A 19,194-nucleotide genomic window follows, 5' to 3' on the forward strand; every position below is an offset into this window, starting at 1 on the left:
TTTACAGATGGAAGAAAACCCGTCACTGTCTAATGCATGCTACGCAAAGCAGAATTGCTACATAAATCAAAATAGTTTATTTTCTCAACTCTTACGATTCTGTAGCATAACAATTTCACACTGTAATTGTACTCAAATACTGGGTTCCTAAGGCTTTGGGGGCAGTTTGCATTTCTGGTATTTCTCTACAACTGAATACATGTTTCCCGTTGTACTCTCCCATAAAGTCTTTACTTATCCCTGATTAAATCCCTGGGCTCTGTAGAATAAGCGCTTATACTTCTTTAAAGGATACAGGAGAGTGGGAGTTAATGCTTGCTTTGTGGGAAAGTTCTACTTTTCCTCACTGTCATTCTCCTTTTTTCAGACGCTTAGACTGTTCTTTGTTGTCTGTACAATGCCTGATACCCTGAATCCCATTACTGCAACAGCATTGTCACCCCACACGCTCAGTTTATTTTCTCAAGTGGCTGTATTGCACAAACTGACCCCTTCAGATTCTCCTTGTTTTGCTCATGGAATCTGCTCTGCTTTCATTCTGAGTAAAAGTGTGTGTTCCTGTGTTTCAGTTATTAACACAGTTTATTACATAAACTGAGCCAAGGTTTTAAAAAAAAAACAACTTTGCCAAAAATAGAATATTGCAAAGTTTATAAACACACAAAGAAAGCTATTAAAGTTCTCTGTAATATTATCTTACTAAAAGGATTTAGTTTTTGACAACATGCAGTATTCTTAAAATTCAAGAAAATCAAGGACAACAAACTCTTGAAGATACAATTTCAGTTTAATGAGTGTGTGCACACTTCAAAAATACATGCTAAATATGTTAGCAATCAGTGAGAACGACTTATTTTACTAGAACTACAATAATCTGGCATTTAACATGAAGGTAGATGAAAACGTAGCTCTAACTAGAGAGGCAGCAGCAGGTAGACGGTGTGTCACTCTCAGTTAATGAACCTTCACAGAAGGCATTTCGAATAAACACTTGTTTTCTTTATTAGCGATTTTAGTGCGATGAATATGCAGAAAGAGTGGCTCTGAAGCACACGGTACAGTTAAAAAAAACTAATGTAAATTATAACTATGTACCAAGTTCAAACTTTAGCTGCAAAGACATGCAAAAAAATATGTATATACTTTGCTAATAAGACATAAACTGTGTTGTCAAGGAGTTTATTATAAGGTGTCACATGTTGTCGACTACTCTGTCCAGTGGGACCTCAGCAGCATTGTGTGATATTAGGTCATAAAGTGCACATACTACAGCTTTTTAAGCCAACCACACAAATTCCATTGTCTCCATTAAGCACAATGCACATCCAACAGATTCTAATTCGAATTATCGGCACCTATTTACAGCTCAGAAAGACGAGTTGACCGTGTTTATAACCAAGAGGGCAGCGCAGATAATTACATTTATATTACAACTGTTGCTGTAGCCTTCAAGCAGTAGCAGCTGAGGTATGTTTCTAAATGCATAAAGTTGTTGTTCTCAAAAGGACACAAAAAATCAGCAAGGAAAGGCGGTACAGTGTTTTTGGTAATAGATAAATAAGGATGAGTCCAAGTGAGAATTTTATAGTGAAATAAAAGAGAAGAAAATGCGAATTTAGGTGGCTTCCACAAGCAAACACTATCATACAATATGTGTAATAGTAATTTGTAATAATAATAATAATAATAATAAGTATTAATATGTTTCTATTAAAGCTACATCAGATTATAACTTCAGCACCATTTCGAAATGCCAAATAAAAGAATATCGCAAACTACCAGTTGAACATGTATACTTCCCCTGTCACAGTTTCAACAATAACTGAACAGTATTAGCTTCACAAAGATAGCACAGTAATCACACGTCACGTAGTAATTCTACTGGATTGTTTAGTGTTATGTGATGGTCTGTTTTTTTCTTTATTTACCCTGTTTTTTTGTGACATCATCACCGGCATTTAACACACAGAGCTATCTACTGTTATACCTAAACTGAGCTATTTTCCTTTATATATTTCATCAGTGTGTTGCTTACAATAACACAACACAGTGGATCACATGTCAGGAAGAGGTTTGCGGTGTAGACAGATTTTCAGTCAGTGTCATGAGTTCACTGACTAAAATTTAGGTAATTTACAGGGACAGAAGGGTTGGTCCAAGTGGCCACAGGTGGAGCATCACGTCAGTGTAGCACCCTGGAAAGAAACATTGAGATGGTTTACTGTGAGAGAGCCACATCTGTATCACAGCATTCTGCTACTCCAAACAAAATTTGAGACATGCTTCCCTCTTGTGGATGATTTGAAAGCATAACTCTGACACTGAATTTTTAAGATGTCCTCCCACCGTCAGAAAAACACGTCGGTTCAGTTAACTCATGATTCTAAATTAGGCGTGCATGTGAGGGTGTGTTTCTCTGTGTTTGCCCTGATACACTGGCAACCTGCCCAGGGTGAGTATAAGGAGGTGTGTGCATGTAAGAAGGGAACAGATTTAAATGTAGAGCAATACTTTCAGACCCACCTCAGCTTTCAGTATTGGGCACACATGATGATCTCCGTGATCTGCACATAGTTTTCTGTGAAACAGACAAAAAACGATAATCACCAATACAACGGTAAGACAGGAATAAACATCCACAACAAATGTAAAGCACAATAAGATGCATTCAAATAATTTTCTTTACTAGGTTCACATATTTTACAAGTACTTTTCCAGCATAAAAAGCCTTTACCCTCACAAACGCATGCTTTACCTTTGTGTGAAGACGATGATGAAGGGCAGGGTCGGCAAGCCAAGGATGCCTCAAAGCCTCACATGCCCCCATCCTCCAACTAATGGGAAACACAAAATCACAAGATTTTTTTTACACATTTCATGTATTATTAGCTTTCGTAAAATCAGAGGTCAGTGTATGTGTACAAAATCCAAATACCTTTTATTTACAATCAGGAGTCTGGAGATGAAGTCTTTGGCTTCTTCTGATGTATCTACAAACTCTTGTTCCTCAAAGTTCCACTGACAGGCCAAGATGTTATTCAGAGTCTCATTGTCATCATCGCCGAGGAAGGGACACAGACCGCTCATACTAGCAGGGAAAAGGGAAAGGATGATCAGCAAAAGTTTGTGCATGTGCGTGCATGCTTCTGTGTGTTTACTTACAGCATATATGTAATTACACCAAGGCTCCACATGTCTGTGTTGAATGACACAAAGTCATAGTTGATGACTTCAGGAGCCAGAAACTCTGGAGTCCCAAAATTCACTCGGAGTTTCTCCCTTGGTTTATATCTAAGTTTGAAATATGATTTAAATTCATAAAAATGACATGTTGTATGTTGTATTACCACAGCAGTTCATCCAAGTGGGAATAAAATAGAAGTAAATAGCAGTACTTACATCCTGGCAAGACCAAAGTCAATGATCTTGACCTTATTTGTGATTCTGCTCACGCACAGGATGTTTTCTGGCTGAAATTCAGCAACAACAAAGTATTACTATTTGTCTTTTAGAATGTGATAATCCTATTATGCAATATATCTACAAAGTAATCACTGCAAACACATGTGACTTTGTTACCTTCAAGTCGAGATGCAGGATGGACATTTTGTGCATGTGCTGCAGGCCTTCGCAGATCTGCCTGATAAACACCACAGCATCCAACTCCATTAAAGTGTAGTTTTCATCAATGATCCTGTCAAACAGCTCACCTCCAGCAACACTGAGGCAAAGATGAGCACATAAAAAGCATTAAAAGAACTCAAATAAGAAAAAAAATGACCGGGAAATAAAATATGTAAGCAAAGTAAGCTGCATTAAATGAAATCAAATTAGAAAAAAGGTAAATAATAAGCTATAAGTAAACCAAAATCCCTTCTGAAATAAATAAACATGTTTTTTAATAAAGGAACATACTATTCAAGTACAAGGATGATGTCATTCCTTGACTCATAGGCCGCATAGAGCTTGATCAGGTTGGCATGGTCAAGATTATTCATGACTTGGATCTCATTCTTCACGACCTCCTACCAAAGAGACAGAAACACAGACACACGGATGCGATGAGAGGTGTCAGCTGTTCTCTGCTAGGAGAGACAATGCTTCTTCTCTTCTAGGTCAAATATTTGTCACCTCGGTGACAAGTATTCCCCTCTATCTCTGTTCCAAGAGCGATCTTGTTTTGTACTAGCGAATGTTTAAAATTTGAAACCGGGACTCTGCTTTTTATATCAGGTGATGTAGCTGTCACTGTACTTTGTAGTCATGACAGTATATGAGAGGTGTCATACCCTTTCTTTCTGACTCCTGGCTTTGATGACTTTCGCTGCCAAAGTGAGACCGGATGAATTCTCCACACATTTGTGCACCTGGCCGAAGCGACCACTTTGAGGAGAGAAAGGGAAGACAAAAGTCACATTTCTGTAGCTGGAGAGAAACGCGTCAGTTCCATTATCACATCAAATCAGACGTCCGGCAGTTTTGAAAGACGGCGCTGTGATAGATGTATTTTCCCATGACGAATCAAAAACTGATCTTCCTTCATACGGGGATGTTTCTGGAGAGTCTTGTGCTTAATCTGTTATTTCATTAAATGTGAGCCAAGCTGTGTCTCCACTTTGAAGACTTGGATTAACACTTTGTGATTAGCTACCAGCTGGCACCGGGGATACAGTTTCACATGCCAGTCGGTTCTAAAGTAAAAATAACTGCCGTGACTCTGAAGTTATGAAACATCAGAAAGGAAGGCGGGGGTTGGGGTTACGCGGTTACATTTTACGGGTAATTAAAACCTCTTTTTACCATCTTTGATCTGTGATAGATCAACTTGTCGATATCTTTTACTTATTTTGCATTTCATGGAGATTTGAGGAGAAGTACAGCACTCACCCGCCCAGGATCTCCTGCCAGCTGATGGTATAGAAGTTTGTAATCAGGTTGGGCTTGGCTGACACAATGCGGTGATTAAAAGGAGCCACTGGAGGTGGAGTGGTGTCTAAAGTCGGATGGGGGCACAAGAAAAAAGATGTAATCTGTTTTAATAAGTTGAGGAATGTGAGAACATGCAAGCCTCACTGATAATCAGCTACAGTGAGCCTTTGGAAAGTGTAGATAGCTGTCATAATCAAGTTAGCACATTGTGTACTAAAGTGCTATGATAATCAACAGCTACAGAGTTGCCGCTTTAATATAACAGGTTACCATTTCACTTCATTTTGTAATACTCCATTTGTAATTATTTTTCCTTTTTATCCTCCCTCCCCTCACCACCAACCAGTCATACCAGACGGTGTGGCTCTACCTGAGGTTTCTTCCTGTTAAATGGGAGTTTGTCCTTCCCACTGTCACCAAGTGCTTGCTCAGAAGTTCTTTTGATAATTGGGGTTTTATCTCTGTTATTGTACAGTCTTTACCTTACAGTGTAAAGCACCTTGAGGTGACTGTGTGATTTGGCGCTATATAAATAAAACTGAACTGAACTGAATGAAGTGTGTGACTAACTATGCTCAGAGTCCCAATAAAAAGAGTGGGAACGCATTTAAATGTATGTACTGATATATAAAGCTACTGTATGTAAAGACTCTTTACAAAGATATTTGAGCAGTTCCAGTCAAGCCATTACAAAGACTTCTACTATACAGTGTACTATAAATGATACATACAGAATTTGTTGCTACCTTGAAAAAGCACATTTTCAGTTTAAAAAATGTATAATCCTACCAAGATAAGTATATAATAATTTACTGGTGCTCTCACCGATAAAGTACTGCTCAGGATCATCATCATCCTCCTTTTCCGCATCATCTTTTTCTCTCTCCTTCTCCAACTGTTGTTTCAGGTTCAGCTGGAGTTCAATTCCATCTGCCTTGAAGACACCCCAACCCTCTGACTCATCAACCTTCTTCTCATCCTTATTTTTGTTTTCTTCCTCCTCTTCCACCTTCTTTTCCAGCACCTGGCTCTTTGGGTGTTCCTCTACAATAAAGTGTTCCTGGGTGACAAAGGACTTGGTGCTGCTGACCTCTGATATGGAGTCCTGTTCAGCCTCAGGAGATGGTGCTGCATCTTTGTGGTCATCTCTACTGAATGAAAGTCGATGGATTAGTATGTTTTTTGCATTTTTTAAATATCTTTTTATGTTTTTGTGCATAAATTTGACCATAAAAATAGAAAAAACATACACAAACAAACAAAAATAATGTAATAACATATCTAACACTGTTATGAATTTTTTATTGAATTAATGAAATGTTTTAGATCTTAAATATATACTATACAGTCGCAATGTGACACCATACAGGACGTTCATGAAATATCTTGTTTTGTTCAACCAATTCACAAAATTTCTAACAGACTCTAAACTGTTTAGTATTATTACAAATTGTAATAATAATAAATTATTAGATTGTTTTAGTCCTTAAATGTAATAATGGACTACCTGATTGGAGTTGCTTCCTTCTTATTGTCAGGGGAGGAGGGAAGACCTGAGTCTTCTTCAGCTGCAGAAACACCTTTTTCCTCTTTGTCCTCTTGGACTTCAAGCTTTTCTTCTTCTTCTTGCTTCCCTAGATTCTCCACACTAGGCTTGAGCTCCTTCTCTGTAACATCCTCAGGCACCTTCTCTCCACTTTCCTCCTCAGTAACTGCCTCAACATCCTCGTTTTTCTCAGCAATATCCACTTGGGAGTCTTCTTGCAGGTAGTCCACCAAGCTGCTGGCAGAGGCATCAGGTTCTTTATCTTTAGGGGGCACTCCAGCTTCTAGATCCCGAAAACCAAGGGTGATCTGCTGACCTGATTTCTCAGCGTTCTCCCTGTTGAGTTTTTGAACCTCCTCAAGGAGCAAAATCTGCTTCTTCAGTGAGATATGTTCTGCAAGAACACCAAAGAGAAGTTAGATGTAGTCTCTCAGGATCTGGTTAATATTCATCGCTTTAAGAAGAATGAACATTTTCACTCTGAAAAATTCCACTCTGATCTTTAAACTTAGTTTCGATCCCAATAAAATCCTAGCAAGCAACAGCTACATGTAATAACACTGTAATACAGCCACATGTTCCACTCATAGAAGGTATTTTAGTGTATTTATTTACATTTTGCTGCTGCTGTGTCTCAGATTATTTTGACTTGCAAAGAGACACTGGAGTTTGTAGAAGTAACAGTGTGTTGATCTCAGCACCTGCTGTATCTGGAGGCTTCATCTTCTTTTGTGCTTTCAGACCCTTAGGGCTCAAACGGGGCGTATCTGTCCCATCTTTGCCTTTGTGGTCTTTCAACTGTGAAATGCAAAACGGAAACTGTCAAACCAGAGATCCAGACGAGTAAATTAATATGAAATGAATGCATGATCAAAGCTTTATTAGAAAATAAACAAATCAGTTGTGTCGCCGTGGTACTATTTCTTGTCCCAAAGCGAAAATAAAATACAAATGGTCTTCTTTTTTTCTGTAGCTCTGGAATGGCTATGCAAATATTTCACATGTTCTCTAAGCACATAAACGTACAAAGTTTCCACATTTGCGAGAGGCGAGGAAATGCTTTGGTCCGTGAAGCTTTATCTTGGGAGAAGACTGCAGAGTACTGGGCTCACATGCAGGCGTTATCTCTTGTTTCCCTTTTTTGCCTTTATTAGAGGTAGTTTTCTAGTAAAAAGACAAGAAGACAATGCTTAGGAGGGTTACATGAATGCACATAGAATGGATGGCATTTTGGTAAGTTAGATTCACATGTAAAAGCACAGGATGAATCAAAAATCAAAGACATGTTGGATTTAGTGTCACATGTAAAACACAACAAAAAGTTAATAAAACGTTGAGTAATTTGATGACAGGGGAATGAAGGATAAAATACGAAGCATTTTCTCTGTTCTCAGCACACAAATTAGCACAGTTAGTGCACGTCTTTATTGCACTGGTATAATGGCATGCCTTTGATTATTCGTGGCAGACTTGGATAGACAGGAGCAGGGCAGTGAATTTATAGCTTATCACTGGTCACACTCAGCGATGGAATGCAATGTCGACCCTGAGCGGAAAATATTGCAAGTGACTGCAGGCTGTAGTTCAAATTTCTCAGCTAAGGAAACTCACTAAACACTCTCTGATCAGCTTAGCATGGAAAAAAACCTGTCTTGAACATCAGGTGTCTCACATTTGTTTTCTGTATGCTGTTGGGATGTAAACAGCAGGGGAGCTATTTCAAGTGCAGCGTCTCCCCAGTGACCGCGGTGATTGGAGGGTGGGGAAGTGAATGCAGATGCCGCAGTAGCCCGAATTACTTTCAAGTATGTCACACCTGTGGAGGTGGAGGAAGACGGAGCAGCCACCTGACAAGTGCTCTGACGACAACAGAAATTCCCCTGAAACGTGAGTCACGGTGAAAACATCACATTGGTATTTGGTCATTAATCATCAGGGTATAATTTAGCCATAAAATGTCACCCAAACTTTTAATGGGCTTGATATCAGTGAGTCGGATCTTAACGTAGCCAAGTATGGGCATATAAAACCTAAGAGTGCACCACTGCACAATGTGCACTGTTACGTAGGTATTTTTTCCAAGTATGTGATATCGTTATCATGTTACGTCAGAGCCACTTAGGCGAGTTTGCGATTTGCTTGTACGTCATACATCAAGAGAGATACAAGCTGTGCAGCGAAGTGATAGGAGTGTGGTGTAAGATGTCAAGCAGCACTCAGTGACCTTTAGTGAGGTTTAAATGGATGTGAGTGGATCCTAAGTTTTCAGTTGGTAAATTGTTTTTACTTTAAAAAAGTCAAAGAAAAATGCATATTTGATTTTTTTTTTTTTCTTCATTAAGTTCAACATTTTGAATCTTGGTAGACTTGCGAGAACTACAGTGGAAGCAGCCATTGCTTCAATGGGACTGTATTACTTCCATGAACTTGTAGCAGCACTTCTGAAACACTATCTGCAGTTTAAAATAAAGACAATTACTGGAAGCTGTAATACAAAAATACCTTGGCAGCATTGTAACAAGAACTCTCGCCTAAGTATTACATTTTATGTCCTGCAAGAAGTTTAGAAGATTGCAAAGAATCACAGTGACAAAGACTTCAGACAATGACTGTTCATCAACAAAGCGATAACTGCAAAGATATGACTTGGATAGTAACACTAATAGGTCTGCACAAGAGAGCCGCAGAAATGAAATGAAAGTGAAAGAAATGGACTGCAAAACAGAAAAGGAAAGAAAAACTCTACAGTTTGTTAACACCTGGTAAGCTGAAGGGATGCAAGACCATTTGGACCACAAACACTGTAGCCCGCATCCAAAGACAGCATTTCTAAACCAGGCCACTCGTATTTCACCGCAGACCTTGCACTGGCCCTCTCGTGCCCTGCCGGAGGTCCCCCGGCAGGCTTCATGCAAAGGAGACCCTCAAGTTACACTCGGAGATCCAACATTGACACGTGTGAGTTAAACTGGGAGTTTATATATGGAATAAGTGACATACTGTCCAGTGGCTTACCCAACGCTATAAAACTAGTCCTCTTGCTTACTTTACCTTTAATCAGCAGTTGGCAAGTTTATACACACCAAAACTCAGACACTACACCAGTCTATTATATGTGGAATTTCACACACAAGCCAAGTCACATTCATAGACGAGAGAACTGTTGGTGTGGCCAGCTTTGCTGCTATGATCATTTTCATATGTCCTGCCAAGAACAACAAGATCCCAGTGAGATCTTAAAAATCAAAGTCAGCATGGAAAATACAAGACTTGATGCTCATGGTGATGGATGGGCTGTGATGCCTGGGCCACCTTTAAATACATCAAAACAAATGCTTCTGAATCTAAATTGGATCAGTAATAAAGGTTGTCTCCTGTTTCTCCAAAACCTCATTCATGACCAAACATCTTACAGTCTTTTTGCATTATAGAGCAGGTGCACACTTCAGCCTATATGTGCAGTGTCTTACTTTCAGCTTGTCTCACCTTGTCAGGCTTTTTCGATACTGTATCTGAAGATGATTTCCTCTTTATAGCTTGCTTCCCTTTACTGTCTTTTGATCTCGAGCCCTTCTGAGCCGCCGGGCCTTTGAGCATCAGCTCCATTATCTTCGAATGTTTCACCATCTCCCCGATGAAGCTGATCACCTGTTGCATGCTGAGGACCAATTTTTCCATTCCTTCCAGCTTCTGAGCCTGCTGCTCGGACCGCTGGTTCACCACCGACATGATGGAGCTCATCTCCTGGCAAATCTGCCTCACCTCTCGTCCCATGACTTGGGTCTGATTCATTACCCTGGGCGGGAGATGGATCTCCTCCTTGTCGACCTTCAAATTCTCCATATCCTTCTCAATGTCGTCAATGTCGTGAGACATCCCATCTAGTCGGCTGAGGACTTTTTCCTGAATATTGATGAGCTTGTCCATCTTGCTGCTCAGTGTCTCTATGCGATTTTGGATGATGTCAAAGCCTGCGTTCTTGCCATCACCCACTGCATTTATTACCAGGGAACTCATGGTTTCCAGTGATGTAAAATTCACATTAAGACACCAACTTGGGACAAGAATAGGACCAAGAATGCCCTCAAAAATACTTCTGCAAAAATCTTAGCTAGCTCTACAAAAAATGAAATAACATTCAGAAAAAATATTCTACATCAAAAACTGCCAGGTGACAGATCAAATAAACTATAAAGCTCAATCTGTGTTTATCTCAGTTACTACTGAGTCAGACTTCTGTTCCTCCCAAACCTTATCCCTGAGCGGCTGCTCCTCTCTTCTAGAATTGCTATCTAGAATGGAGTGAGCAGGTGTCCCTAAATGTAAACGGCCAGCCTACGTCAGCAGGGTTTAAGTGATTGGGGTGGGAACTTGGCAATGCTTGGGACATATGAGACGTTTGAGAGTCTTTAAGTGTTAAGCCCACCACCGTCACTCGCCTGCTGGCTGTCAAAACGTTCACTGTACACATTTCTGCTTCTTAGGACAATGCTCATTAATTTGCACAATGTATCCTATTTAACTGACAGTGGTGTTAACTTGTTCCAAGAGACAGATACATGTGGTTCACATTTTTGAATCAACTGCACTAAAAAAGAGAGAAAGCTGAATTTGAAGTCCATGTGTGAATTTTTAGGCAAAGCAAGAGTATGTTTGAGATAATTTCAAAAGAGAAAATGTCCAGTTCGAGTGTATTTGTTGTATTAAAATGTTTGTGACATCAAGGGAAGGACTGGGCTGTAAGATATTTGGCACTGATGCATGTGACTGTGCGTGTACTGTTGTGAATGAGAGCCATGTTGCAATGCAGATTCCCTCCTTATCTTTTGAATGCCTAAAACCTGCACTCAGTGTCAGGGGCAACCTGAAGAGGTCTGTGTTTCCTGGTTGGGTGGAGATAGATTAAGATGTTTATCCCCGACCTGAAATAAGAGATGGCTGACATGGGTGAGTTATATGATGCTTATTCACTGACAGAAACATCCACCGATAACCATCCTTAAAACAGCAAAGGATCCATTTTAACTGAGCTGCTGTAATATGACCGCAATCCAGCTTCACTATATATCAAAATAGGCATGATGTATTCTACCAACAAATCAGAGAAAAAATATAAACACAAATGCAGCCTCGCTGTTGGTCGGGTTTTTGTTTCGTTTTGTTTTTTGCCTTCCCTTTCTGAGTTCATTCTGTATCCATAAGTACACGGATGATAAGACGAAGGAAGGATCCAGCTTTGCTCAAGCTACCATGAAATTCTTTTGACAACAGAGGCACAGAGCACAAATTGAGCCACGGTGACCTTAGCCAAACTCGTTGTGACTCGGGCCAAAGTCTGGCTTCACCGGTGCAAAGGACCAGGGGAGGTTCTGAACTCTGCAAAGGAAAGTGCAAGCAAGTGGAAGTCGGAGAAAAAGAGTTTACCTGTCGGCTTATATTTCATGACAAGTCACCACACCGGGTTGAACATTTGTCTAATTTTTTTTTGTGTGTGTGTAGATATGCTATGTTGAACAAAGCCTTCAGAAAGCCTTCCCATTGTATTTGTATTGTCTCGTGGGTTTGCTCAAGCAAGACGGCTGCAGCAGGAAGACCAAGTAACTGTGACAGGGCAGAAACAGATGGAATGAAATGAACCATCAGTCACTCAGGGTAAGACACCAGCGCTCACATCTGTCTTTGAATGCCAGCAGATGACAGACAGCATGGGACATTAACAGCATGTTGTGTCAATTTAATGAGCTCGGACACTTAGCTTTCTTACACTGTGCATGTGCATGTAACACGCACAAATATTAAAGACAAGACAGAGCAAATGATTCTGCAACGTGGTGTTGTTGTCATATCAGTGGACATTAAACGTAACCTTGCAACATCCTGGCATGATCTCAGTAGATCTGTCAGTGGTCAGCGGTGGGAGGTTACGAAACCCAACAGGAGATATAAAGAGACATTAGGCTTATGACATAAAGCAAATGTCAAGTTTATATCACTTACACTTTACAGTGAAACTAATACCAAAGAAAGTAACAGCATCACGGCCAGGGCTCAAAGTCGTCTCTCACCATCTCTGCCAAGAGCGAGTATGTGTACACACAATGTGGAAGCTGTGAAATCTTTGCCCGGTCTGCTGCTGCGTGGTTAAAAGTTGTTACGTTAATGTGACAGCAAAATCACTGGGATGTTTAGCGGCATTGTCTAATGCATAAATGATGAATGCTTTATAAATTATTCAAAATAATTCTTTGTTATTTTTACGGGTGCGTATCCCAGCTGAACTTGTAGTTCTCGAATGACTTCTAGAGTGGAAAAAATTTGAAGGTAAATTGATATACAGCACAGGGGATAGCACCTTTAAATAGTAAAACTTAGAACTTTTAAGATCACCGTGTACCCTTTGTATCCCCTAATGACTGTGAAACTGTGAAGTCTTACATGATAAAAGCACTAAGAAGAATCAATCTAGTTTATGCCACAATCAGTTGGTTGCAACTGATGAAGCTGATTTATCAGTCAGTGAATAAGTTCTTTGTCATGTTGCAAAAAAAATAGAAAACAGATGATATCTTTGAATGTCTTATTTCTTCTACAACCATTCAAAAGCCCAAATATATTTGATTTTCTCTGGCAAATGGCAGAAAAAGGCTCTGCGAATTCATAATTATGAACTAACTTTGCAGAGATTTTTGTCACTGACCTAATTATTTTAAGCTTCAATAGTTATTTTGGTTATTTATTATACATTCAAGAGACATGCTTTTGGAAAATGAATGCTTAGAGGCATTTTTCTGCACAAATAATTGCTGAAAGACTCACATGTTGCTTCAAATTTCCAATGAAACTGTGTCCCCCTCTTTGTCCTCACCTGTATGCATAGATCCATCTACACATACTGTGTACATGCAGCATAGCGTGTATGGGTTTTTTTGTTTGTTTGTTTATTCATTTAAGTTTCTGTTGACAGCAGTGGAAGAATTCAAAAATGAAAAGAAGATCTCATCCAGCCCTGAATCATAAGAGCAAAAAGGCAAAAAGCTAAATGCCCTACAAATGTGTTTGTTTGTTTGCTTGCTTGCTTGTTTAGACAGCATTTTTTTAAAGGGTCAGTGTGTGAATATTATGACCTGCATGATCCTCTGTATTAGGTTATTTGTTTGGCACTGAGACAAGATTAAAAATGGACTGCCCTTACAGAGAACACAATGTCCTGGGAAGCTCTGGGGATGTGTGCTATGGCCACCATCCAGTCACCTCTCCGTCTCCACTCACACACCGCTCTGTCTGCCAGCTCTGGCTATACTTTCTCTTGGAAACTTGTGGGCTTAAATGTGACTGGCAACCATGAAACTCAACTCCTCGTGCTAATGTCCAAGAAGCCTCTTCTGTTCTCCCGCTGTCATCTCAGATTTTGTCTTGGCGTGCAAACACGTTTTGCTGCTGCACTTTGACAGACTTTCTGGTTCTGTTTATATAATGTCACGAAACCACACTACACAGCGTCCTGATGATTCAATATAGTGAGACGCACACACTCCAACTCCACCCTCTCCCGCTCATTGCATACAAATATGTCTGTCTTGTTAAATGCAATTGTCACGAGGACGCATTGCGTGCACATTTCTGTATGCAAACTAAAATATGTAAATATTTTGAGAGCAGCTTTTGGAGCCTCCATCCAATGACCATTTAAGAAAATACAGTCATTTTTTGGGTGCTTTCACTGGTTTAATTGTTCAAATAGAGGGTGCTGTGATTCCTCATTATATTGTTAGTCATATAACACAAGGAGCGCTTCAAATAAAACCAACAAAGTGCCAGAAAACTTTCTTACACGACCACATGAGGGTCACTCCAAAAAAGAAGCTAATCCTGATAGACTCCCGTGTTATAATTTCCAACATCAGGCTAGAAATAAACATACTTACAGCTTGGTACAAAAAATATTTTCCCTTTTATAACATATTGTCCACGCCAATGACAACTGTACAGTGGTTTCATTTCTTTCTAATTGTACAAGCTGCAAATTCTACAAGCTGGATACATTTTTTTACATCATCTTGTAATTTTCTTATATTGTGGTGACATCTGCCTTATAGTGCATCACATAAAGTTACAGAGAGTTACTGCTTCAATGTTCCTCCATATAACATATAATCAGACAATATACATCTACAACTGTATGCAAGTCTATAAACACAATACACCCTCTAAATTTCTGTATCTATTTATTTTTATCTTTAAATTGAGTAACATTAGGACATTGTTTTAATTCCACATTTAAACTGCTCCCGAATATTGTGCATCTTTAGATTTAACGTAAATTGTACCCATCCAATTTAAATTGCTTAAACAAAAATTCTTAGGCAACGACCCATACAAAGAGAACAATAAAATTACCTGCATACTGTCACAGTTGTTTGTTTGTTTAATCTAAGCACTGCTCAGAGTAATTTCATTCATTTGCTTCTACATAGCAGAATAATCCTTATTGTAATCCTAATTCACTGCCATTGACATCAAGTGCAGTCCCACTGAGGAATATATTCCCAAAGGCACTATTATTACCAGTATGGAAATGCAAGGAGCGCTTTACACAAGAGATATCAAAGTTAGTGACAGACTGTAAAGAAAACTTGGTCAAATACGCGCCACTCTCCTACAGTAAATGTCAGTGTGTGTCTCCTAAATGCCAAGAGAGGAATGGAAACAAGAGAGGGTGAGAAGTCTTCAGCTTGTCTCTATGGTATACTGCCACAGTATTAAAGAGAACTAGAGAATGTGTGTATTTATAAGCAGTGGTGTATATACGCAGTTTATATATTTACTCGCCGTCAGATTTCCCTCATGAGCTTTCTTCAAAATAAAATGCCATGTAAGAGTTCTGATGGAAACAAAAACACATAGGAGGCAAAGTGAACTGAACTGTTGAGCTGCAAACAACAAAAGACAAATCTGTTGAGTTTTTTGCTCTGATGTCAGCCCCTGAAAGTACTACACTAAATCAAAGCTGCGAAAAATCACTAAGTCGCTAGATGGCAGCAAAGCCAGGATCTCCTGTCTGTTTCATCACTCAGCAGAGACACTACATTATTGTCTCTGTCATGCTCTGCCACTAGAGTTCACTGTACCTTTACAGGTGATTCTCTAATGTGCTCCCACAAACACCACCAGCTACAGTCCCAATTCAGTCCCAACAAACTGAATGTTGTGCAAAGAACTTCCCAACTTCTAATAAGCATAAGAGGAAGCCAAAGATTGTGCTGACATTCCCCTGTGACAGTAACTGTTAAAACACAAGAAGAACAAAGCAAGTACTAAACTACACAAATAATCTAGCTCAACTATAAATTCTGCATTTACAAAGTTATTAATCTTCATCTGCTATTGACACTGACAGAGGATTTTTAGTTAAACTACTTACTTGTGATGTACTGTGGCATTGTATTTAACAGGATTTAGGCCAATTGGGTACATAAGTTTGTCTTATTGTAATGAATTAATGGCAAATATAGTATACATCTGTGACACTTGTGTTGTCTAAAGTGTCATACAGAGTTTCTGAGGCCAGACTTTCCATGAAACTTAAGGGTACAATAGAGCACAACATCATTTTCCTGTGTAGTATACAACTTGGACTGGACTTCACCAGTAGAATAAAAACTTTTATTATGCATCAGGTAATATTTATGTATTCTGATCCCAGCAGTAAATCTTAGTCTATTCCAAGGGACTGAAGAAGACTAAGAGCAGAAGAGAGCTGATTATGTTTAAGTAAGGGGACATCTGCAGAAAACAGTGGTTCTTTTGACATAGTAAACTAAGTAAGTAAAGTTTATTTATACTTTATAGAGCTTTTCATAGACATAAGAGTCTCAATGCACTGTACAATAAAAACAACAAAAAACACACTTAATACCAATAGATACATGCACCAAGATATGGCTGTAGGGTTAAAACACTGTATATTTCTATCCAAGAATATTGATTTTAACACATACAGTGGTGTAATGTCCTTTCATTTAAATAATAATACTAATAATACTACTAAATTAAAAATCGCCACTGGAAACATGATCACTCAAAAAGTGCAAACCTCCACCAAGGCAGCTCATTTTCTTTATGTTACATATATTTCATTTGTTCTTTTTAAACATACTTTGGAATTTGTACGTTTGTAGTTCCGTAAAAAGAAGTGCAAAGTGCCGGCTTTTGTTATTCACCCTGTGGAAACCCATTTTAATGTACTTGACATTATTTTGATTATAGTTCTTGTTTTATTATTTTTTACTTCTGTGGTTATAGTACATGTGGCATTCATTTTATTGTTTAATAAAATTCACTTAAATGTTTAGTAAGAAATATAAAAAGAAAAATGTTTTTGATGATCACAAGTTTATTTTGTTTTCCCAAAAATAAGATTAAAAATGCTTATTCAGAAACATTTTATATGTTTTCAAACTATTAAGTATTTAAATGGTTGTAACCTGTTACTGTAATGTATATAACAAAGTCATAATACAACAAACACTGTGTAGGCGTAGGAAATAGATAATAGGTTTAATTTGACTTCAACAACTGGACATGAATAAACTGAGCTTATTATATATTATTACACTACAGTATATGTCTAACTGATTAGGCAGCTTATTCTCTTGCTCTTGACAATACTTTATTTAAAGATATAACACGTTTTGGGCCAAACTTGAAAAAAACAGACAGATATGACAGATCAAATGTGACATGATATTTGGATTCAAACTATAATGTAATATTTAGAATCCCCATATATCACCTTAATATTGCCAATACAAACAATTTTTTAAAAGATAAAAGACATATTATGAAAGCATGGCCTAATTAAAGTTTACTTAAAGAAAACATCAGAGGTCCAAAGCAACATGATATTAAGAATCCTCATAAATCCTTCCCTATATGTCTATATGCTGTCGATATAAACAATGGAAGTAAGAAACACAATTTTAAATGGCTCTGTATAGCATTATTATCACTTTGACCTTCAGATCAATTTATTAACCTTGAAGGAGAGGTCAGAGGTCAGATGTAATCATAGTTTATACGTTATAAGGGTTTTTTTGGTCAATTTATGACTCATAAATCGTGAAGTTGACTCTGATGACGTTGGTGGATGTGCGCCAAATTTTCATAGGTTGTTAACGTGGCCCCACTCTATGCCTCTTTAAAGTTTTAGCAGAATTCATTGAAAATTTCCGAGCTATCATGTTTACAGACAGAATGACACTCGTGCACACACGCAAAACTGCCAAAAGCATAACTTTCTTAGTGGAGGGAATAATTCTATTCTGCAAGAAAAATACAGTCCTGATGTGACAGTAAACACTATTCTGCCCTTCTTGAAGGACATATCAATGAAATTAGATGTTGCTTTAAACACTGCTGCTGTCACCTCTTCTTAACACAGAGTTTTTGGTAGGATTGATTCTATTTGTTGTAGGCCCTTTATAATGATTACCAGAAAGCAAAAACACAATTAGTGTTTCAGAGGAAAAGGAAACAGAACTCACAGTGCAACAATATAGTTATATGTGTACGCAATAGGGCCATTAACATTCAGCCTAGATAACTTATTAATACCTCAATAAATCAAAGATGTCTTCTTCTAATTAGATTTTAAAACAACATGGCATACCACCCCAAAAGCATCTTACACAGATCCAAAAAAATGTAATGAAACAAATAAATTTTAGTGTTCTGTGATGTCTCATTAGGACTTATAACAACAAAATTATCCACATGATGAATGGACTGGATCTGAATATAATGTTTTTGTTTCCAAAGGTAGAAAGTTTTCTTTGTCCCATCTGCTAGTTCATCAAAACATTATGACAATCAAACTCTTCACAAAACAACTGCTGACTATTCAAATGCTTACATGGAAACCCATACAATGAGAAAATGTAAAATACTGATAACCATTGTTTAAAAACACAAAGATATTTTAGCTTTTTACGATTAACGTGTAAATATTGTCCCACATATCAGAAGGTTTTGTATGTACCTGAATGGTGAATGCTCTTTGCTGCCTCCTGTAGCAGAATAAATCATACAGGCTGTGCCAGAGGTAGGAAAGAATCAGACACATGCTGTTGACTAGCCAGATATCCCAGAATGTGACAAAGTTCTCCATGGCTTTCACTTTGCCCTTCATCCTTCCCTTTCAGCCTCGCTTTGCCTATCTTTAACTACAAACGGCCTGTGAAAGCTCAGGGAGGAGTCTCTCAAGTGAAGCTGATGAGCGTATACTTTCTCAGGATAAGAGCTGCCAGGACATTAATGCTACTCTACCTCCCGCAGCCTCTGTTAATTCAGCCAAGCGTCCTACTTCAATCAGCACTTGCAGCTAAAGGAAGGGCAGTGTGTCCTCATGACAAAAGAGTGACAGGTGCCAGCAAAGGGTGTCTGGGAGATAAGCTCTTTCTCACGCTGTCCAGTCACTCCAGCGGTATTAGGAATCGACCTTTTTTAAATTTTCTATACCACTTTTGTCCCATTGATCTCCACTTTAAAACTGAGAATCACAGAATGAAGAAAAACTAAATTAAATCAGCACAGCATTGACTCTGAAGAGTGAGAGAATTGTTATGAGTTTCCAGCTCGCTGTCAACACAGACACAGTGTAAACCAATAGCCTGTGCTATGCAATTACCACTGCAAATGTCACAAAGACTATTACATGAAGG

General features: G+C 38.5%; 1 protein-coding gene across 4 annotated transcripts; it reads right to left on the reverse strand.

Annotated features, from left to right (window-relative positions):
- Nucleotides 1-766: 766 nt before the first annotated feature.
- Nucleotides 767-19,092, reverse strand: mylk4a (myosin light chain kinase family, member 4a). Of its 4 annotated transcripts, none has more exons than XM_005476376.4 (15): nt 18,513-19,092; nt 7,502-7,639; nt 7,177-7,273; nt 6,437-6,869; nt 5,755-6,080; nt 4,888-4,993; nt 4,290-4,383; nt 3,916-4,025; nt 3,580-3,721; nt 3,400-3,470; nt 3,163-3,291; nt 2,936-3,088; nt 2,756-2,834; nt 2,524-2,578; nt 767-2,195 (listed from the first exon to the last, which is right to left on the reverse strand). In XM_005476376.4, the coding sequence occupies exons 1-14, from the start codon at nt 18,660-18,662 to the stop codon at nt 2,525-2,527; spliced, it is 2,082 nt and encodes a 693-aa protein (XP_005476433.1). In that variant the 5' UTR covers nt 18,663-19,092; the 3' UTR covers nt 767-2,195; nt 2,524. The 4 variants fall into 4 exon arrangements, with proteins under 4 accessions (XP_005476433.1, XP_019203859.1, XP_005476431.1 ...); XM_019348314.2 differs by lacking the exon at nt 18,513-19,092 and adding an exon at nt 9,962-10,779; XM_005476374.3 differs by lacking the exon at nt 18,513-19,092 and adding an exon at nt 9,962-10,778 and having other exon boundaries at nt 5,755-6,077.
- Nucleotides 19,093-19,194: the final 102 nt, after the last annotated feature.

The sequence above is a fragment of the Oreochromis niloticus genome, linkage group LG18, assembly GCF_001858045.2.
Source record: "Oreochromis niloticus isolate F11D_XX linkage group LG18, O_niloticus_UMD_NMBU, whole genome shotgun sequence".
Taxonomy (NCBI): Eukaryota; Metazoa; Chordata; class Actinopteri; order Cichliformes; family Cichlidae; genus Oreochromis; species Oreochromis niloticus.

Excerpts from the sequence above, each read along its gene's own strand:
- mylk4a (XM_019348314.2), bottom strand. The coding sequence starts at position 10,492 with ATGAGTTCCCTGGTAATAAATGCAGTGGGTGATGGCAAGAACGCAGGC. Across the intron at positions 6,081-6,436 it reads AAGGAAGCAACTCCAATCAG|TAGAGATGACCACAAAGATG; the intron begins GTAGTCCATTAT and ends ACTTTCATTCAG. Across the intron at positions 3,471-3,579 it reads TCCTGCATCTCGACTTGAAG|CCAGAAAACATCCTGTGCGT; the intron begins GTAACAAAGTCA and ends GCTGAATTTCAG.